Consider the following 19207-nt stretch of genomic DNA (forward strand, 5'->3'; position numbering starts at 1 on the left):
GATTCATGGATTTTTTTTTCACATTCTGTCTCTCACAGTTGAAGTGTACCTCTGGTGCAAATTACTGACCTCTGTCATCATTTTAAGTGGGGGAACTTGCACAATCGGTGGCTGACTAAATACTTTTTTCCCCCACTGTAAATAGATATAAAGCAGGGCTGTCGATGTTACAGCGTTAACTGGAGCGCAGAATAGACAAATGTTGTACAAACTGCTCGAAATACGTTGACAGTGACATTTCAGGGATTTTGAGTCATTCTGCGCTCCAGATGGGTTAATTGCGTTGAAAATTTTAATCGTGTTAATCGTGACAATGGATTAACGCACGTTAACGTGTTACCTTTGACAGCCCTAATATAAAGGCAAGTAGAGACAGTTATGAAAGTGCTTTCTAAGATGAAACAACAGAGATTGCTTCACTTTGGCACATTTTAATGTATCCGTATTTCTGGATTTGATAAGACATGTACTACTTGCCTTGCTTGCCCTGATGAAATAGCACTGGTATTTAGTGATGGAGCTTTGGTTTATCAGAAGAAGAAGCTTTGGTATGTCAAGACTAGTGCTGTCAAGAGATTAAAAAAAAATAGAGATTAATTAATTATGATTTTTAATTAATTGATCTAATTAATCTCTTTTTTAATCTCACCTAAAAATAGCTGAGGAAAGCCCTCAACTTATTGTGGCAGACCAAAAGACTGATATAACAAAGAAAGTGACTTTATAAAGTCATTTATTGTTTAACAAACGTTAAACAGATGCAACCATTTACATACTGTTGTATTCTTTTGTAAAATAAGTGGAAAAATAAATACAAATAAAATCAAATAAATTAAGTGCTGCAAGTTAGCACATCAGAGTTGCTCTTTTCTGAGCAATACAGCACTGAAATTCCTCTGCTTCAGATAATGAAAAGTAAAACTGACATTGCAGTGCTGCAAGTTAGCACATCAAAGTATTCTTCCATCACAAAAAAAAGTGCTGAACATCAAGCAATCTATTCTAGTAGGCTACAAATGACACAGCAGCTATGCTGACCACATGTGTCTCATTTCTTCTTCCTCAGCCAGTCGCTAAGACACACCAGCCTGGTAACATTTTCTGGAAGCAAGGCTGCCCTTTTCTTTTGCACTATGTGGCCTGCAAGGCTAAAGAGTCTCTCACAGGGTACAGAGGTAGCTGGGGAGGCCAGGTACTTTTGTGCTAGGACTGACAGCTTTTCATAGACTCCTGAGTGAGCATACCACCACTGCAGGGGACAGTCATCAATACTGATGCTGGGTTCTGCTCTGTAGCGCTGCAGCTCTCCAGACTCAATTCCATCTTCTGAGTCAGAGTCAGACCCCAGAAGGAGTTCGCTCCTCCTCTTCTTCTGAGCTGGTCCATCATCCTCTGTGGAGGGCTGGAGACTATCTGCTCTTCTGGGCTCTGCTGCCTGGAGCATATTCTCCAGAATGGTCCACACCTGAATGAATGAATGAATGAATGAATGAATGAATGAATGAATGAATGATTGTGATTAAAACTAAGTGCTTTTTTTTTTTTTATTTAATCTTGTAAAGAACTTTGTGTTCCATATAATAAATAAAAGTTTGATTTGATAATGAATTGGACTCATTAGTCCAGCTTAACCTTATTGTCCTACCTGTTCCCTCTTTTCTCTTGGAAGACATTTCAAATCCTTAAACCGTGGATCCAATGCTGTGGCCACCTTGAACCATATCTCGTTGCCATTAGCTCGTCGTGCTGCCAGATCCTTCTGGAAGGCATTCTTGAACTTCACCACGTAGGCAGGATCATCATCAGTAATGTCCATGACACGGTACAGATGGAGAAAAGCAGGCAGCACTACAGAGCAAGAGACGTAGGCCTCACCACCCAGCAGCTCTGTCACATACCTGCAGAGGTGGAGAGGTTTGCTAAATAAACCTAGCTGGATTCATTTAAATCAAAGTGTAACTGATTTCCAATTTAATTGTCCTTAAAAGTTCCTTGTTATGTTCATTAATTTTGATTTTACACATGTAACAGTAGTTTATATAATTAAAATGGGAAGGTGTTTATTTGAACTTACTTGCATGGTTCAAGCAGGAGCTCCAGCCTCTGCAGTTTCGCCCACTCAGCTTCGGTTGGCAAGACCAACCTGTGGTTCTGTTGGTCCAACGTAGCCTGGACAGCCTCTCGGTTACATAGGAGGCGTGAGACCATTGCGAGAGTCGAGTTCCACCTGGTGGGTACATCCTGTATAAGTTGATCGCTCTTCTTTCCGAGTGCTACTTGTTGTTGGTTAAGTTCTGTGGTACTCGCAGGGCTTTGTTTAAAATGACCAACAATCTTGCGGCACTTTGCCAGTACACCGACAAAACCACTGCTATCGAGACATACCGTGATGGTCCTCTGGAGAATGTGAGCATTGCAGGCGATGTGCTCATATGGAAGTGCTCTCATAGCAGCCAGCATGTTTGCTGCGCTGTCTGTGCCAATGGTGGATATCTTGTTTTCAATACCCCAGTCATTTGCTACCTTGAGGAACTGTTCGGCGCATTTATCAGCAAAGTGCCTGGTTTCTGTTCTCATGACGGTCATTGCAAATGAGTTGAGGTTCCACTCACTATCAATAAAGTGTCCAGTCACCCCAAAATAGCTGTGGTTGCCAGCTGAGGTCCAGTGATCTCCGGTTATAGCAACACAGTTGGGAGAATCCTCCGCCAAAATCTCAAGTTTGTTTTTCTTTTCGCCGTCGTACATTTTGCTGATTTTGGTCGTTACTGTAGTCCTGCACGGCGGCTTGTATGACGGGTCATTGGACGCAATTTGCAACACCTCTGTCAATCCTTCGTCCTCTACTATATTTATCGGCCTACAGTTCATCGCTATCCACTTGGCAATAACATTAGTCAGCCTGTCGGTCGCAGACTTGCTCATACGAGGGGTATTCTCTAGTTTTGTTTGGCGAAAAGCTTTGCTCTGGCTTGCTATATTGCTAACGTCTTCACTGCTAGCTGTTGCTGCACTCGCGGCTGGGTGCTTTGCGTTGAGGTGATAGGCCAAACTTGAGCTGCTTCGGTGGTAAGCAAATTCCTTCTTACACTCTAGGCAGACCACTTTACCTTTGTCAATGGTGCCGTCGGGGCGTTTATGAAATACAAATTTCCCGTTCATTGGGCCAACAACTCTCAGATGCGCCTCCATATCCACACTGTAAGCTAATCACCACTTCTCACCTTGACCTCACGACGTGACTCCACCCCCAACAAGTCAAGCACAAGGAGCCCAGCACATAAAAACGGATTTTATAACATAGCAACTCTCATACAAAATCAATGACGTCAAGAGATTAAAAATTAGATTAACGAGATTAAAAAACATAACGCGCTAAATAGCATTGTAATTAATTAATCGCAATTAACGCGATAATTTGACACCCCTAGTCAAGACTTTAGTTTTCTCCACAGGTGTTTCATATATTTTTGACCCTGGCAACAGTACACAACTACAACCCGTAGGCAACAGTTTGTTAAGGCTCTGCATGGAACCAGCAGTTGTATATTATGACTTAGAGTAATTTTTAAGCAATGCGAACATGAAAATGTGGAAGATGCTACTTAAGAAAACAACCTTTAGAAACAAAAACATGCCCAAAAAATAGCTAATTGTCATGAACCGAAGTTCCGTGCGCAAGCTGGACCCAGAAGCAGAACACACACACCAGGGTAGGAGGGAATAAAGAAAGCAAATTTATTATAACTAAAGGTGTCCCGTGAGGGTAGCCGAAAAAACAACGTATGGAACCAGAAGAAACCGAGGGACTGGGGAGGTGAACTGCGCAGGGAACGCCGAGAGCGGGGCTGTGAGAAGCTGCAAAACAAAAAAAGAGAAACAGATTACTGGGGTGCGGAAAAAAGGCAGCATACGAGGGAAGGTGGAGTATACGTCTTACGGAGGTAGCCGGGCTGAGTGAACCAGAGGGGGGGGCTCCAAAAGGGTCGAGACGGCGAGGCTGATAGTGCTTCCGAATCTCAGGCGGACAGGTGGACAGGCAGGTGGCTCGCAAAAAACGCCGAGTTGTGATCTGAGTACACAGGGTAAAACAGAGTCAGTTCCAATGGACAATTTGTCATAAGGGGTTTTTTCCCGCAGGTGTACGTTACCGCTGAGAGGCGACTACGGACTGGCGTGGAGCAGCAGGTAGGGCAGGATTAAATAGTCCACTTGGTGATCGCCTGGGATGGGATGCAGGTGTGGGGTTAGCAGCCACGCCCGTGGGCGTGGGCATCCCAACAGCACCCCGGACGCCGGGCCGCGGACCATGACAGCTAATAATTTCTAAATACATAATTTAGGGCCAGCAAAGAAAATTTAAAATGAAATTTCATTGTGCAGATAGTTTATATTCTTTCATTATTTTTTTTCTATACCAGTTGTTCAATTTTCTGTCTTCCTGTCTGTCATGGCAAAACGTGGTCTTGGAGACACCTGCTGCTACTACAAAGACAGACTTGAGTATTTTGGTAACTCTTTATATCCGTCTCTAGGCTGATTTTGTAATGATTATAATTATTCATGCAGACTTCATTCAGATAGGCCACAAAATCAATCTCAGGAGTGATCATGGCAATTCGGCTGATCTTATTGTTGGTCTAGGTAAGCAAATAGCTTAAAAAAAAGCACATAGCTGAAAACACCTCAACACAAAGATTAATAGGTATGATAAAGTGCTTTTTCCATACAGTGTAGCTTTTGCTATTTCATTTGCTTTAACCTGTCCATAACTGATACATATCTGCAAGCCACTTTGCAATACACCTAAACCCCAGCTCCTTTATTTCATGATTTATTTGACTTACTGATTGTTAAATATACTGTCTCAAATCTCCACCCCATCCATTCCACATGTGTGCAATCAATAGCCAGTCTTAGAACAGGGCATACCTGCTAAATAGAAACACCTAAATGCAAAACTGTCAGTCATGTTTTGCATGTAGTGGTTCTGACTGAAATCAGTTTATATTTCAGTCAAATGTTGCTACTTTTAATTTCATAGCTATATATAATAGAACTATGATTCAGGTAAGAGGGTGAATGGGAATACTACTCTAGGACTAACCCCTACCTAAAAACAAGAAAAAAACTAAAATATAAAAAAGAGCCATAAGATTACCATAAACTTGTTTTATATTTTGTACAATCAAAAGGTTGTACAAAATATAATGTGCCTAAAATCTTGAGAATCTTGAGAATTTGAGATGAATTTACACTTAACAAAGTTATTAGTTCCATAGATTCGGTGCCAAGCTACTATGACCTCTTGTCTCAATTAATCTATCATAGTGGCTCACCTTTGACCCTTTTTATATTGTAAAACACAGTCCAAGGACCTTACTCTGGATAGATATTTAACCTTTCACATTGACACTTGCGCAGCCTGGCAAAAAGGGCATCTCTGCCCTCATCAGTTCAGTTGTTCAATGATCATTTGGCAGATGTATAATGTAAAATTTCTCACATATGCCCACCAGTAGATACAACATACATGGTGAAGCAGAATATATAATAAGGTGGCATCACCGAGAGAAGAATTTTTGGGGGGCTTTCTCACTTTTGTAACAAACCAGACCTTTCTCTTTGCAAAACTAGTATTAGCCAGGTTTGTAGCTTTATCTTCCACACACACATGCCCACACACACATACACACACACACACACAAGTGCTGTAGAAGTAATATTTTGTTTCTCAGTACTTAATCCTCCTCCTGTCTGATGATCTCTGGGATCTGCAGTATCCATTGCCTTGGTCTTGACAATCCCCCCTAGATTACTTATCTTACTTATCATCCATCTATATCCCTCTCTCACTCTATTTGCCAACATATCCCTCCTTTCCTCAGTTCACTTTCCTCTTATAAACCTTCCACCTCCCTCCCCCTTTCTCATGCAATATGTCTCAGCTAATTGTATTAATAGAAACCAATAGCTCAGACATTGTAGGGTTGTAAATGACTACAGTCTTCTCTCCTTTGTTTCAAAAATACAAACATGGGACAGAGGGAGAAAAGACAAAGGTAGAAAAAGAGAGTGAAAGGGAATCCAAAACGGGGGGGGGGGGGGTTAAGCAAAGAGAAAGTAATTACAGCAAAGGAGAAGGAGAGAGACTACAGACCCCACTCAATAAATCAGAGCTGCAGAGCAACCTGTCAGTCTCCAGGCTCTTTTTATTGGTCACCAAGGATCAGCTAGTATTAGTCACTGGGGTCTCACTGTGTGTGATTGGATGGTCGAGTGGGCAACGAGTGTGTGCCGGTGCGCATGTGTGTGTGTTCGCGTCTGGAAGGATTCCATCAATAACACATGGATTGGGGCCACAGGCGGAGACAAGGAGTCATGTTGAAGATGGTGGCAGGAGAAGAGCAGCCTTCCCCGTATGTGTGTCTGTGCTGCATATACATGTGTCAGTACTCAGACTGGGAGAAAGGGAGAGGGGGGAGTGAGAAAGGGAGAGGGAGAGGTTTTCATGTTGGGTAATGAAAGAGCATACAGTGGGAGAGGGAGTGCAGGGGAAGCGAAATCCAGTACTCACTAATGATCATCATGAGCAGCAGCAGCCTGTGTGTGTATCTGTGTCAGCTGTATATGTGTCTGAGAAGAATCATAATTCAAGGCCCACTTTTGCCAACTCTAGCACCCAAAAGCATTAAGGTTATTATTGATGAGTGGAATTCTTGTGATTCTTGGACTGAGGCTCTGTTTGTATGTGTGGCAACAGTCAGGTAAAGAAGATAAACTTATGCCCCCCCATACCCCTAAGCTCCTATTATGGCTGTCCAAGGCAGCAACAGGGTCAAGCTGAAAGAAATAAAGAGGTAGAGGGAATCACAAGAGGGAAGAATTCAGTGAGCACCCTCAACAAAACCTAAAATACTGATTTTCTCTGTCTGTCACACACATGCACCTGGACACCTATGTTTGTGGGGACCAGTCACTGGTAAATGCATTCCCTGGCCCTTTATCTTGGCTATCGAATGGCTAACCTCATTCAGATTCAAATTAGTGCAAATACAATTGTGTTGTAATCCTAAAACAGGAATTTAAAATTTGTGGGGACAAGAATATTGATACCATACTGGCCCACTGGAATTGAGCCTAATATTACTTCTTGAAGTAAAGCTCAGAATGCCACATCAGCTGATGGATGAGTCAGTTCCCTTCTGTGTACAAGACACCTCTGCTTGCACATAATTGCTAATTGCTGTTAATTCTACTATCCACTTTGCAACAACTTTTCTCCCTGTTATTTTCTTTGCAAATCCATTTCAACCAATTTACAGTAATTAGGCCAGATTTACTAAATGGGGCAAAATAGCATCTAAACACAATCCCCAAGTAGTCCACATAGGTGTGGCTAGTTTTAAGTGTAATGCAAAAAACTTGTCCTGTTTTCTAAATCCAGCAGATTAATTTCGATATCAAGATAATAAGACATCATTTCTTCGCCATTAAATATTGTTGCCATTAGCTGTACATTGCATGTCGTAAATGTTTGTTTGCATATTTCTCCTCCCTATATTTTGCACCTTGAGAAAGGAAATCCCAGATATACATATGCAATAGGGTCAGTTGCAAAAGTCTCCAAGTTCCAACCTCTTATTCGCATGAGCTCTCTTTGTAAATAACAAAAGGCTTTATACCAAAATCTATACATTGGTAAATCTGACTGTTAATCTGTCAGATATTGCTGCTCCTCTTCCCGCTTTTATTGTATGCACATGGAAGATGCTGGCGAGGTGTCACAACAGAGCCGTTACACCAAATATAGATTGCTGATGGAATGATGATTCTTTTTTGACTAAAGTGTTCTTAGCAAAAATATAAGATGCTCTCTGTCTCTCTCTCTCTTTCTGTTGACAATACTCAAAGACATCATGCATTTTGGGGTCAAATTGAAAGAAAGGCACATGAGAGGTCAAATCTGATATTATATTTAAATGCTAGCTATAATGTGATACTTAGAATCCCTAGATGCCAGTAAAATACATTTTATGAAAGTTTGACCTTATTTGACTTTGAAGGAAAGGTCAGAGGTCAAGTGATGCAATTGTTTAAAGAGAGAGAAAAAAAGGTAACAATAGGAAGTTTTAATCCCTTATGTCTTTTTCTTTCTCAGGCGGTCGAGTGAAATGGCATCAAACACAGAGTTTAACTATAAAAGTGCAGTTAAAAGGGCTTACTGAGTGTATCACAGACTACATAACTTTCTGCACCGACTCCATTGTTCCAGCTCAGACTATTCATTGTTACCCAAATAACAAGCCGTGGGTGACTAAGGACATCAAAGCCCTCCTCAACAACAAGAAGAGGGCTTTCAGAGGGGGCAACAAAGAGGATGTGAGGAAGATCCAGGTGTTACTAAAGGACAAGATCAGAGAGGCTAAGGACAATTACAGGAGGAAGCTGGAGTGGAAACTCCAGCAGAACAGCATGAGAGAGGTGTGGAGGGGCATGAAGACCATCACTGGATTCAGGCCAACCAACAGCAGGGGAACTGAGGGAGGTGAGAATAGAGCCAATGAGTTGAATCTGTTTTTCAATAGATTCGACACCACAGTGTCTGCTCCTACCCCCACAACCTCACCTGTAGTCAGCCTGGAATCCAGAGCCACACCACTGTGCCAGCCTCTCTCTTCACATGGCGCTGTTGCCTCCTGTGAGATTCCTGACACCCCTCCCCCACCCATCACCTTCACTCAATACCAGGTTGAGATGCAAATGAGGAGACTTCACTCAGGCAAGTCTGCTGGACCAGACGGAGTGAGTCCCCTTGTCCTCAAGACCTGTGCCCCCCAGCTGTGTGGAGTCTTTCATAAACTGTTTATGCTGAGTCTGAGTCTGCAGAGGGTCCCGGTGATGTGGAAGACATCATGCCTCGTCCCTGTACCAAAGACGCCACGTCCCAGTGGCCCCCAGGATTACAGGCCCGTGGCATTGACCTCCCACATCATGAAGACCCTGGAAAGGCTCATCCTGGACCAGCTGCGACCCATAGTAAGACCACACCTGGATCCCCTTCAGTTCGCTTATCAGCCTCGTCTCGGAACTGAGGACGCCATCATCTACCTGCTCAATCGTGTCTACACCCATCTGGACCAGCCGGCGAGCACTGTGAGGGTCATGTTTTTTGACTTTTCCAGTGCTTTCAACACCATCAGGCCGACCCTCCTGGGTGATAAGTTAGCAGCGATGCAGGTGGATGCTTCTCTGGTGTCCTGGATTGTTGATTACCTGACAGGAAGACCACAATATGTACGTCTCCCACAGTGTGTGTCTGACAAGGTGATCAGCAACACAGGGGCACCACAGGGGACTGTCCTCTCCCCCTTCCTCTTCACCCTCTACACCACAGACTTCAGCCACTGCACAGAGACATGCCATCTTCAGAAGTTTTCTGATGACTCTGCGGTGGTTGGATGCATCAGCAGGGATGATGAGACAGAGTACCGGGCTGTGGTCGACTCCTTTGTCACGTGGTGTGAGCAGAATCATCTGCAGCTCAACGTGGCAAAGACCAAGGAACTGATCGTGGACTTCAGGAAGACCAGGAAACACTTGACCCCTGTTTCAATTCAGGGGGTCAGTGTTGACATTGTGGAGGACTATAAATACCTTGGAGTACACATTGACAATAAACTGGACTGGGCTAAAAACACCACAGCACTTTACAGGAAGGGCCAGAGTCGTCTCTATTTTTTGAGGCGACTGAGGTCCTTCAACATCTGCCAGAAAATGCTGAGGATTTTCTATGAGTCTGTTGTGGCCAGTGCGATCCTCTATGCTGTTGCATGCTGGGGGAGCAGGCTGAGGGTTGCAGATGCCAACAGACTTCATAAACTAATCCGTAAGGCCAGCAATGTTGTGGGGATGGAACTGGACTCCCTCAAGGTGGTGTCGGAGAGGCGGATGCTGTCCAAGATAAAGACAATGTTGGATAACACCTCCCACCCACTCCATGACATGTTGGTCAGTCACAGGAGCTCGTTCAGTGAGAGACTGAGATTACCGAAAAGCACCACTGAACGACACAGGAAATCATTCCTGCCTGTGGCCATCTCCCTGTACAACGCATCCACTTAACACACTGGTTACTGCTACAACTACACATGTTTCTTTTCCAACTATTTATTTATGAGTGACTTATGTATGTATGTATGTATATATATATGTATATATTGTACTATTCTTAGTTAGTGTATTGTCTGTCTTGTCTTAATGTTGGTTTAAAATGGAGCACTGTAACAAAAAATAATTTCCCCCAGGGATCAATAAAGTATTCTGATTCTGATTCTGATTCTGAAAAGGTAGATAACAATAGTAGGGAACTGAAATGTAATCACTGATAGCTTGGATGAGAGAAAGCTTCTAAATTACAGTGGAGTAAGACCAAAGAGTGAAAGTGAAAAGCAATTCAAAATCCCAGAAAGCAGCCAATTTTTTTAAGCTAAAAATATATATATCAGCGTTTACTGTGTTTTTAGCCCTTGTTCTGTCGTTATTGTGCGTCCCTTTGCCCAACTTGACAGACAGCTAACGGTTTCAATGAACATTGGAGGCGGAAGTAAGTTTAAGGCTTTTTACTTCGTCAGTAGTTCAATGATTGACATCCTTTTCTTCCCGTAAAACTAAAAACAAACACAAAGTAAATGTCACAAGATGTCTTTTCCTCTTTACACACACTTCTAGGATATGAACTATACTGTTATATAGTATGTGTAATCAACAGCGACTCAGTATTGATCACAATACAACTTAGCGAGTTTAGCTTCCTCAAAGATAAACATAGCAGATGAAATAACTGGTTTCTTAACAAATCTATGTAATAGAAATGCACCAAATAAACTTGTAAACATGTTGTACATTAATACTCACAAGCAATAACTCTCGAAGGCAGAAACGTTTTAAAGAGCAACAACATATCCTGCAGGCTAACAAGCGACCAGCTTCCTGTTTCCTCTACCCACAGGAACACAGAAAAACCCCACCAAAATAAAAGCAGGTGAGAATTCCCATTATGACCAGCTGAGGGTGCTGAAGAGAAAGAACCTATGCATGTCATAACAGCCCTCTTTTGGGAAATATGTAGTGCGATTGTTGAGGTTCTTTGCTCAACTTCTGGTAGGATCAAAGTAAAGTTTAAGTAACAGAGATGCCTTGAGTCACTGCCAGAGTCGCAGTGATTCTCTTCTTTGGAACTAATGGGCTCGCTCTGTGCAACGTCACAATCTGGTGTGAAATCTGCCCATTTGACCAAGGAGTCACACTTAAAATTAATAATTAAAATGTAGAGTTTTAAAAAGTAGAGGCATATGAGCTTTCTTGTTGACCTAAACGAACAGAAAGAATGATAAATAAACGCATTGTAATTGGTATATCTAAATATGTTTAATATTAGTATGGTCATATTTACATAATTTCAGTACAGATATTCATTGAATTCTGTAATGCAAATTAATATCATAGGGAGAAAATTTGGTAAGCTAGCCAACTGGTATACTGATCAAATATAAATCTATAGAAAAATGCTCTCTTACCTCTTATTCCTGATGAGTTTTTTTTTTTTTTGGGGGGGGGGGGTCATACCGAAACATCTCAATTTTGTAAATTTTGGTCATATTATGTTTCAGTAAGGAAGGGGAGCCAATGAACATACTGTTTCCCGGTCCACTCCACGCCTTTCTTATCATAACCGATTTCAACACATCAAAGAGGCAATGGGAAAAACATCTTGAGGCTTTAAAATCGGACTTTACAAACCAGTGGTGATATCACGGTAGTTATGGCCATCTTTTAAACTGTCTATGGCAATTATGTTAGCAATAGAGCTAACAATACATATACAAAAGAGTTCAACAGTGAGAATTCACAATCTTCTTCATATTATAGAAAGAAAGTATACTTTATTGATCTCCGTGGGGATTCCTCTCTGCATTTAACCCATTCTCTCAGTGAAGCAGTGGGCAGCCATTGGGCGCCCGGGAAGCAGTGTGTAGGGACGGTACCTTGCTCAGGAGTACCTCAGGGTAGCCGTTCAGTGGATTCAAACCATCGACTTTCCGATCATGATTGGGGCCACCACTCTACCTACTGAGCTATCCCTGCCCCCTATTCTATGAATGCTGCCTATCTTGATTGGGATTAGGGTGATGGTCTGTCTGTCACATTGCGATTTTATTTGCAATGTGATGGAAAAGAACTACTCTACCCGCAATCTTTTGAAACAGCAACATAACTCACCAATGGGGGTCACTTTAAATATATCAGGTTGCTCAGTGAGAGTGGAACTTGAGAAAGTGTGAGGATGGTAATTGCAGTCAGAAATGAAGCACAGTACTATATAACAAGCCTATACTTTGCTACACATTCACATAACACAAAAGATGTTATTATACATTACTGCAAGACTTAATTGGATTAAATTAGAGAAGGCTAAAAGTGGAATCAGGGATTTGCAGTGCATTATGTGATGAATAAAAATATTTTTATTTTTTGGTCCTTTATTTTTATTGTCATGATTCACCACATAGCTGGTTGGCTTGGTACAAGGGTAACAACTTTTTGTATTGTATTGATTTTCTGAAACATTGGCGGAAAAAAGTGAAAGTTACCCTTATACTCTGTTAGCCAGCTTGGCATAACTTAGCTAGGTTCTTCATCATATCAGGTCAATAAAGTAATCTGAAGATAGCTATACAAAGATGGCTCAATTTGATCCCAAGCAATTCCTCGATTCACACATCAGAGTAATGCAAAGAGCATTTATGTGCATATAGCATATTTAACAGACTCTACACTACATATACTGTACATACACACTACAGTATACATTGGGATAATGTGAAATAAAGTTTGGCTAGCTGAATATAACGCATTGAAGCTCCCCTGAATAATGACTTTGGTGCTACAGGTCCTTTAATATTACAGAAAAATGAACTATATTTAATTATGAAGATGCCATTTATGGACAGTGTTTAAAAGTCTTCTGAGGTTTGTGTTAATTGTCTTTAGTGTATCCTTATTTTAATTTAAAAAAGTGCTCAATCTGTTGACCCTAATCATTTTTATCAGTTGTTATTATATTAGAATTGTTTCTTTGCAGTGCTTTAGATTTGGATTAAGTGAAATTTGACCTTTGTGATGTACAGTAAGTATCGTGGTTATTATAGTGATTATAGTGAGCAGACATAATGCAAACTCCAAAAGCTTAAGTTTTGTTTATGCCTCTTAGCCTGATATATGACGACTTTGTGGATTAGGACACAATGAAAATAAGATATATGTGTACAGACACACATAGGGCCTGTCTACTGTGAGACAGATACTGCTTAATGCCACACAAAGGCATCTTTTTTGGCACTTCCTATGAGGTGACACCGTGCCAGAGTCTCATCCTAGTTGCACACGGAGTTCGGCAGTAGTGCAAAGCCATTATCACCTTCAGGCAGGGGGAATAGAGCAGAGGATTACTCCTGCAACAGTCAAATATTGCTTGACTCTGAGCCATTATCCCAAAGCCCCCTTATTCACTTCTCAGCCTTGCATTCATCACTTCCAGATCCTTGAGCAGCTCTGCTGCCTTTCAGTCCACACACACAGTATGTGTGGATGCTACATGCTGGCAACCACTTTTTCCTGCTGTGTGTATGTATGTACAATTTGTGTATCATCTTGCCCAGTGCATATCTGCTGAACAAAGGGAATTACACGTATTTGTATTCTAATTGAATTTGTGTTTTTGAATATTATTTGGACATGGATTTGGCCAGAAATATTATTACACTAATATTTCAGCAAATCCCCACTGTGTCAAAAACTGCTGCTATGGTGAAGCAGCTTGTGTCTCACAGATACCCAAAATGTGTTCTTTAATGCTGATGCCATGACACCCCTAGTTTATGATACACAGCCAGCAGCCAGACTGTAATGTCCTAGTTTGGGCAGGATATGACATTCTTTCAATACCCTGCTCACAGCAGTCCTCCAAGAGCATTAAAATCCAACACCAAGAGGGTCCAGTGTAAGTATTTCTATGTAATCATCTGGGAGTGTGACTGGACTTACCGAAACTTTAACAGGTGCATCATGTCACCTATACCATTCAACACGTGCGTGTGTGCGTGCGTGCGTGCGTGTGTGTGTGTGTGTGTGTGTGTGTGTGTGTGTCTGTCTGTCTGTCTGTCTGTCTGTCTGTCTGACACAGCGGCAGCTTAGACAGAAAAGTGGTATTTAATATCCACGGGGACAAGCTCATTGATTACAAAACCACAGCTGGTAAGGATTAATAAATACATAAATGTTGCGTCCTGATGTCATCAGAATCATGTATAATCAATCAAACAATCAAAAATGATTATGTATAATCTTATTAGTAACAATGTATTACATCAGACAAGAAATTATTCATTAAGTATTTCATTTATATTTCACAAACTAGTGACAAACTGGCAGACTCACCAAACTTTATCCATTTGTTAATATGACCAACTATTTACTAAATTTACAATTAATTGTTATTAACCATGGTTAATATAGAGATTTACTCACAAAGCTAGACAACAGGATATCAACCGCCTCTTCCTCCCTGACATATTTATGACTTACTACACTGCACTTCTTCCTTCCCAACTGCAAACCTTGATAGCAATTTAACCAAACAATGACATCAGTGCCTTGCTTTTACAGGACACAACATTCAAGTCACATCACCTGTGTGTTCCAGTCATTGGTTCGAACTAACTCAGACTGATTGCAACACGTTGGCACTTTCTCTGAGTTTATAAATTAGCGGGCAAACATTTGTCAGCCTTTGCCAATCTGTCTCTAAGTAAATGAATTCGGTCTGAGATGGACTGAGAGTGTATGGAAACACGTTGCCCACCAGTCAACGTGTGCAACTGCCTTGCAATCAAAAATGTTGTAAAAGGTGTTGAATTCTCAGATTCTTTGCAACCAGTCTCCAACAGCAAATAAAAGAACAAGTAAAAATGAATGCTACACCTGCAAGCCACTGATTTTTCCTATGTAAAAAGTACTTCTTCTTGTCCTTTTTCTACTCTAGTGTGTCTAAGCCATTTAATGTAAAATACGGTATATTGTTAGGACAAGAAATGAATTCACTACTTAGAGAAAGATAATTAGGTAATAAAGACAAATTAGCAGAGCAATTAAGAATGGTGCACATGTAAGTGTGTTTGAGGAGCAGTGAGTGGGAGGCTGCTCCTTCCTGTTCAGTGTTGGATACGTACAGTAGTGCCCTCGATATTTTTGCACTTGGAGACAAAAAGAAAAGAAATCATACAGCATAATACAATAAAAGAGTGCCCTTTTAAAAACGAGTATACTCGAACATGGGCTATTATAACCCAGAATTTAGTGTAAAAGAAAAAAAAATAACAATCATCACCTTCCTGACACTGCAAACACACATCAAACATTTTCCTTTAAACTACTTGCAAAAGAAAAGAGAAGTGTCCGGTATCACAGATCTCTCAGCTATTAGATCAAAGTTGTTCACAAGACCCAGCAGCTATAAAAAAAGAATAGTCATGATAGTCATGACCAATAGCTGTTCTTGTTCTCATGCTAACATGACACAAAAAACAGTTTTACATATATAAATGTGTAATGAAAATAAGATGTTACACTGAAGTGTTCTCTATGAAGTTGTTGAACAGCACCCCCAGAAAGGCCACTGTTAGGGGAACACTCTTGACAAGTCTTCAGCATCCAACTGACAAACTAGCTGGCAGACCAGAGACACGAGAGACTTTTTGTTTACCGTAATCCAGCATTATATTGACTCAGGGAAAGATACTGGGCTCTGCTAGATAAAAACGCCTTTGTAAAGCTATTTTGCATTTGGAAACAATAACGAGATTAGCGCGTCAGTCCAAGCTCCAGTGTCGGCCTGGCTGGTCACCAGTGCACAGTTTGCTCAGTTACCATCTTTTGTTGGAGGAAATTTGGTCAACATTAGTATGGAGCAACACAAACTCACACATAAGTTTTTTCTCTGTGACACAATTTGTTTTTCTTTATAGTTTTCACAATTGTAATTCAGTTCAACAGGTTCAAGGACATTTTTAATAGCATAGATTAAATCAACAACAGTTTCTGTAATTCCCAGTTCATTTAGGAATTTACATTTAAAAATGTATTTTTTTAATGTCTGGATCTCTTGTTCTTCTTGGGCAATATTTGCTTGTTTATTTACTCATCCCAAAGAAAGACTCCTTTATTGTTTCTCGCTGTAATGGAAAATGGAGTGCACAGTAATGAATACACATTATTAAATGCTCAAGAGATGCTGAATGCACAGCTCCCACACATTTTAATGGGCCCTTGTCAACAAGCTGCTGCCTGTTCTGTACTTTCGTACACAGCTTGAGTATATAGGAGATGTTGCCAGGTTGGAGGGGTCTCCAAGGGAAGACATACACCTATTATTCATTGTATGTTTGCACATAATAAAATGTTCTTTTTTTATAATGACTTTCATGGTGACAAACCTCTCATAGAGCTTTTCCTGAGATGAGGTTTGCACTTTGAACCCCTAATGGACAACCATCCTCCTGGTTGTCTCAAGGAAGTGATGCAAATGTATTAAGGTCATGTTCATGACTAGAAGCAGCTTAACAATGCAATAACAATAAAGCCATACAAAAGAAATCAATCTTTCCTAACCCAGCCCAGACGACCTTGGCTCTTAGATGGTGACCTACTAGTCACAATGTATTACACACACGAACGTGCATCAATAATAATAATAATAATAATAATAATAATAATAATAATAATAATACATTTCCAATGCACAGGAATACCATGTAGCAACTTCCAGTTTGAGGAGGAATGAAAACCTTCCAGAGGAATTATATGGGCCTCAAATAAGAATGACAATGTTTCTTTGTTTTTTACCCAAAATACTCTATAGGTTGTTTTTTCTCCTTTAAAATAGATTTAGTCATTAAATTAGACATTAAACTGTTTTGTTTTTTTAGACAATAAAAGCATGTAGTTAGGTTTAAGCACTAAAACTACATAATTTTGTTCAAAAAGGACAAAGATGAAAGTTTGGATAAAATAGATCCCTCCATAATAGGGCCTGCCTATTGTTTCTGATTTGTAAGACTTCAAAATAGATAAAAGTCCTGTATATGTTAAAATGTAAATATCCGCCCTTGGTTATGATATATCCTGCAAATCAAATGTAACAATATAATCCAGTGCTTTTGTCCAAGCCCTTTTTGGGTCTGTTTGTGGAGGAGTCTGACTTTATCAGACTACCCTGCATGCTGAAAATGAAGCTAAAGAGGTTCCAAGTATGATAAAATGAGAATGTATATAAAGGATGGCCTTAGCCATCACAACCCATTTGTTACTGAAGTCCTGTTGTGAAGCCTACATGCTTGCCATTTTTGCAGTGGTGTTCTGAAACCAGGCGTCTTTTTATAATCCACTTCTTTAATACTGGAAAACTTTTTAACCCTACTGGCTATTGAGAAATGCAAGTTTAAGGCACTTCTGTATACAGCTGAGCAAAGTAGATGATTTTTGGGGATTATTTTCAGCTTTGTATCAACACATCCATTGGTATAGTGAGGATTCATGGCAGGAGTATGTTATACTGGTTTGTTGGATTAAACAATTATTATTAATATTATTATCATTAATATTACTGATCTATCAATGGCCATAGCAGTGAGTCTGCTTGTTTAGCATTCACCACTTTAGTCCAGACTGAAAGCAACAATTAGATGGCTTGTCATTAAATATTGATTCATTTTGACCACACAATACAGCTTGCTTACTTTGGTGATACCAATTGACTTTGTGGGTCTGAGTGAAATGTATGTCCCAGTTAAGAGGATTAGGAGGTAATAACTTTGGTTGCCTACTACTTTTCACTTAGTGCTATCATTAGGTCAACATCTCGATTTATCTCGTACTTTGATTTAAATGGTAAATGGACTAGTATTTATATCACACTTTTCAAGACTCTAGCCAATCTTGCATTTCAAGCCCCATTCATGCATTCATGTCGATATTTATCCTGTCATGGAGGCATCGGGCCAGCTTGTGCTTTGGTAGCTTTCCCAGGGAGACCTATTGGACTGCAAGTTGGGATCAAACTGCACCCACCAGTTAACTACAGCTACCCTTTACTATAGTCTAGTGCTAATTATGGAAATGTTAGCATGTTAGCATTGTGCAAGCATTGTTTTTTGTAACATGTTAATCTTAATGGACACCACTGGAATTCATTGACACCAAAGAATAAGCTATATCAGCCTACGCAAACAATGACTGCTAATAGGATCATTTTATTGCTGGTTTTATTAACAAGAGAAATATGGCTGACATTTTCTCTCAACTGACTTTTTGGCTTTTTCCATTCATTTTGGCACACTGTGTAATATTTGGCTTGTTAATATTTCTCCGTTCCATGTCATGCTGTAAACCGCTGCTTCTTCATATTAATAAATAAATAAAATATAAATAAATCAGCAACCCTCCTGTGAGGAAACCTCTCTCCACAAAAAAGGATTATACCCTGTAGCCTTGATGGTGAACCAGTGGGATAAATGATTAACTCAGCAGAGACCACTGCAACTACAGTGATGGTTTGGGAGTGCAACACAATTTTCCATCTCCTTCTGGGAGTTTTATGAACAGGATTTCTTGTTAAAGTAAACAAGAATCAACTTGTACCCTGAAAAATATTATCTGTCTAGGACAGAAGTGCTTATTCATGTAGTTAACTGGATAATGATATTCACTTTAATGACTGCTTTTAGAGCAAAAGTTAATACATAAATAAGGGATTTGACATTTCACCAATATAATTTACCTGGCCAAAAACTTCTGCAATTAAAAAACAAAATTAAGACTTTAACATATATTATATAACCTACATGAATATGTCTTTCAATATTTAACCAATATTTAACACATGACTGTGTAATGAACGTTCTGTTGTTTGGTACAGATCACCTAATTGTGCAGCTTATAAGGCAAAAAAAAGTGCTTCCCTGGCAATATTAAAAGTGAGATTCTTCAAAACAAAGCAGTGTTAGTATAAGAGTTATTTCTCGCCTTTGAGGCTTAGACCATACAAGGACAAGAGATTAAAGAGTGAGACAGTTTACATTTGGAGCATTTG

The 19207-nt window shown here is 40.3% G+C and overlaps 1 protein-coding gene across 1 annotated transcript; it reads right to left on the reverse strand.

Annotated features, from left to right (window-relative positions):
• Positions 1–716: 716 nt before the first annotated feature.
• Positions 717–3422, reverse strand: LOC146681632 (E3 SUMO-protein ligase ZBED1-like). Its single transcript, XM_085449369.1, has 3 exons — positions 2075–3422; positions 1646–1898; positions 717–1465 (listed from the first exon to the last, which is right to left on the reverse strand). The coding sequence occupies exons 1-3, from the start codon at positions 3190–3192 to the stop codon at positions 1049–1051; spliced, it is 1788 nt and encodes a 595-aa protein (XP_085305495.1). The 5' UTR covers positions 3193–3422; the 3' UTR covers positions 717–1048.
• Positions 3423–19207: the final 15785 nt, after the last annotated feature.

The sequence above is a fragment of the Copadichromis virginalis genome, linkage group LG23 (assembly GCF_057382275.1).
Source record: "Copadichromis virginalis isolate Kocher_CV1m ecotype Utaka linkage group LG23, C_Virginalis_male_GT1.1, whole genome shotgun sequence".
NCBI lineage: Eukaryota > Metazoa > Chordata > Actinopteri > Cichliformes > Cichlidae > Copadichromis > Copadichromis virginalis.

Coding starts and splice junctions, on each gene's coding strand:
- LOC146681632 (XM_085449369.1), bottom strand. CDS start 3,192: ATGGAGGCGCATCTGAGAGTTGTTGGCCCAATGAACGGGAAATTTGTA. Junction 1,899..2,074: donor CTCCTGCTTGAACCATGCAA/GTAAGTTCAAAT, acceptor CCACCTCTGCAG/GTATGTGACAGAGCTGCTGG. Junction 1,466..1,645: donor CAAGAGAAAAGAGGGAACAG/GTAGGACAATAA, acceptor TCATTCATTCAG/GTGTGGACCATTCTGGAGAA.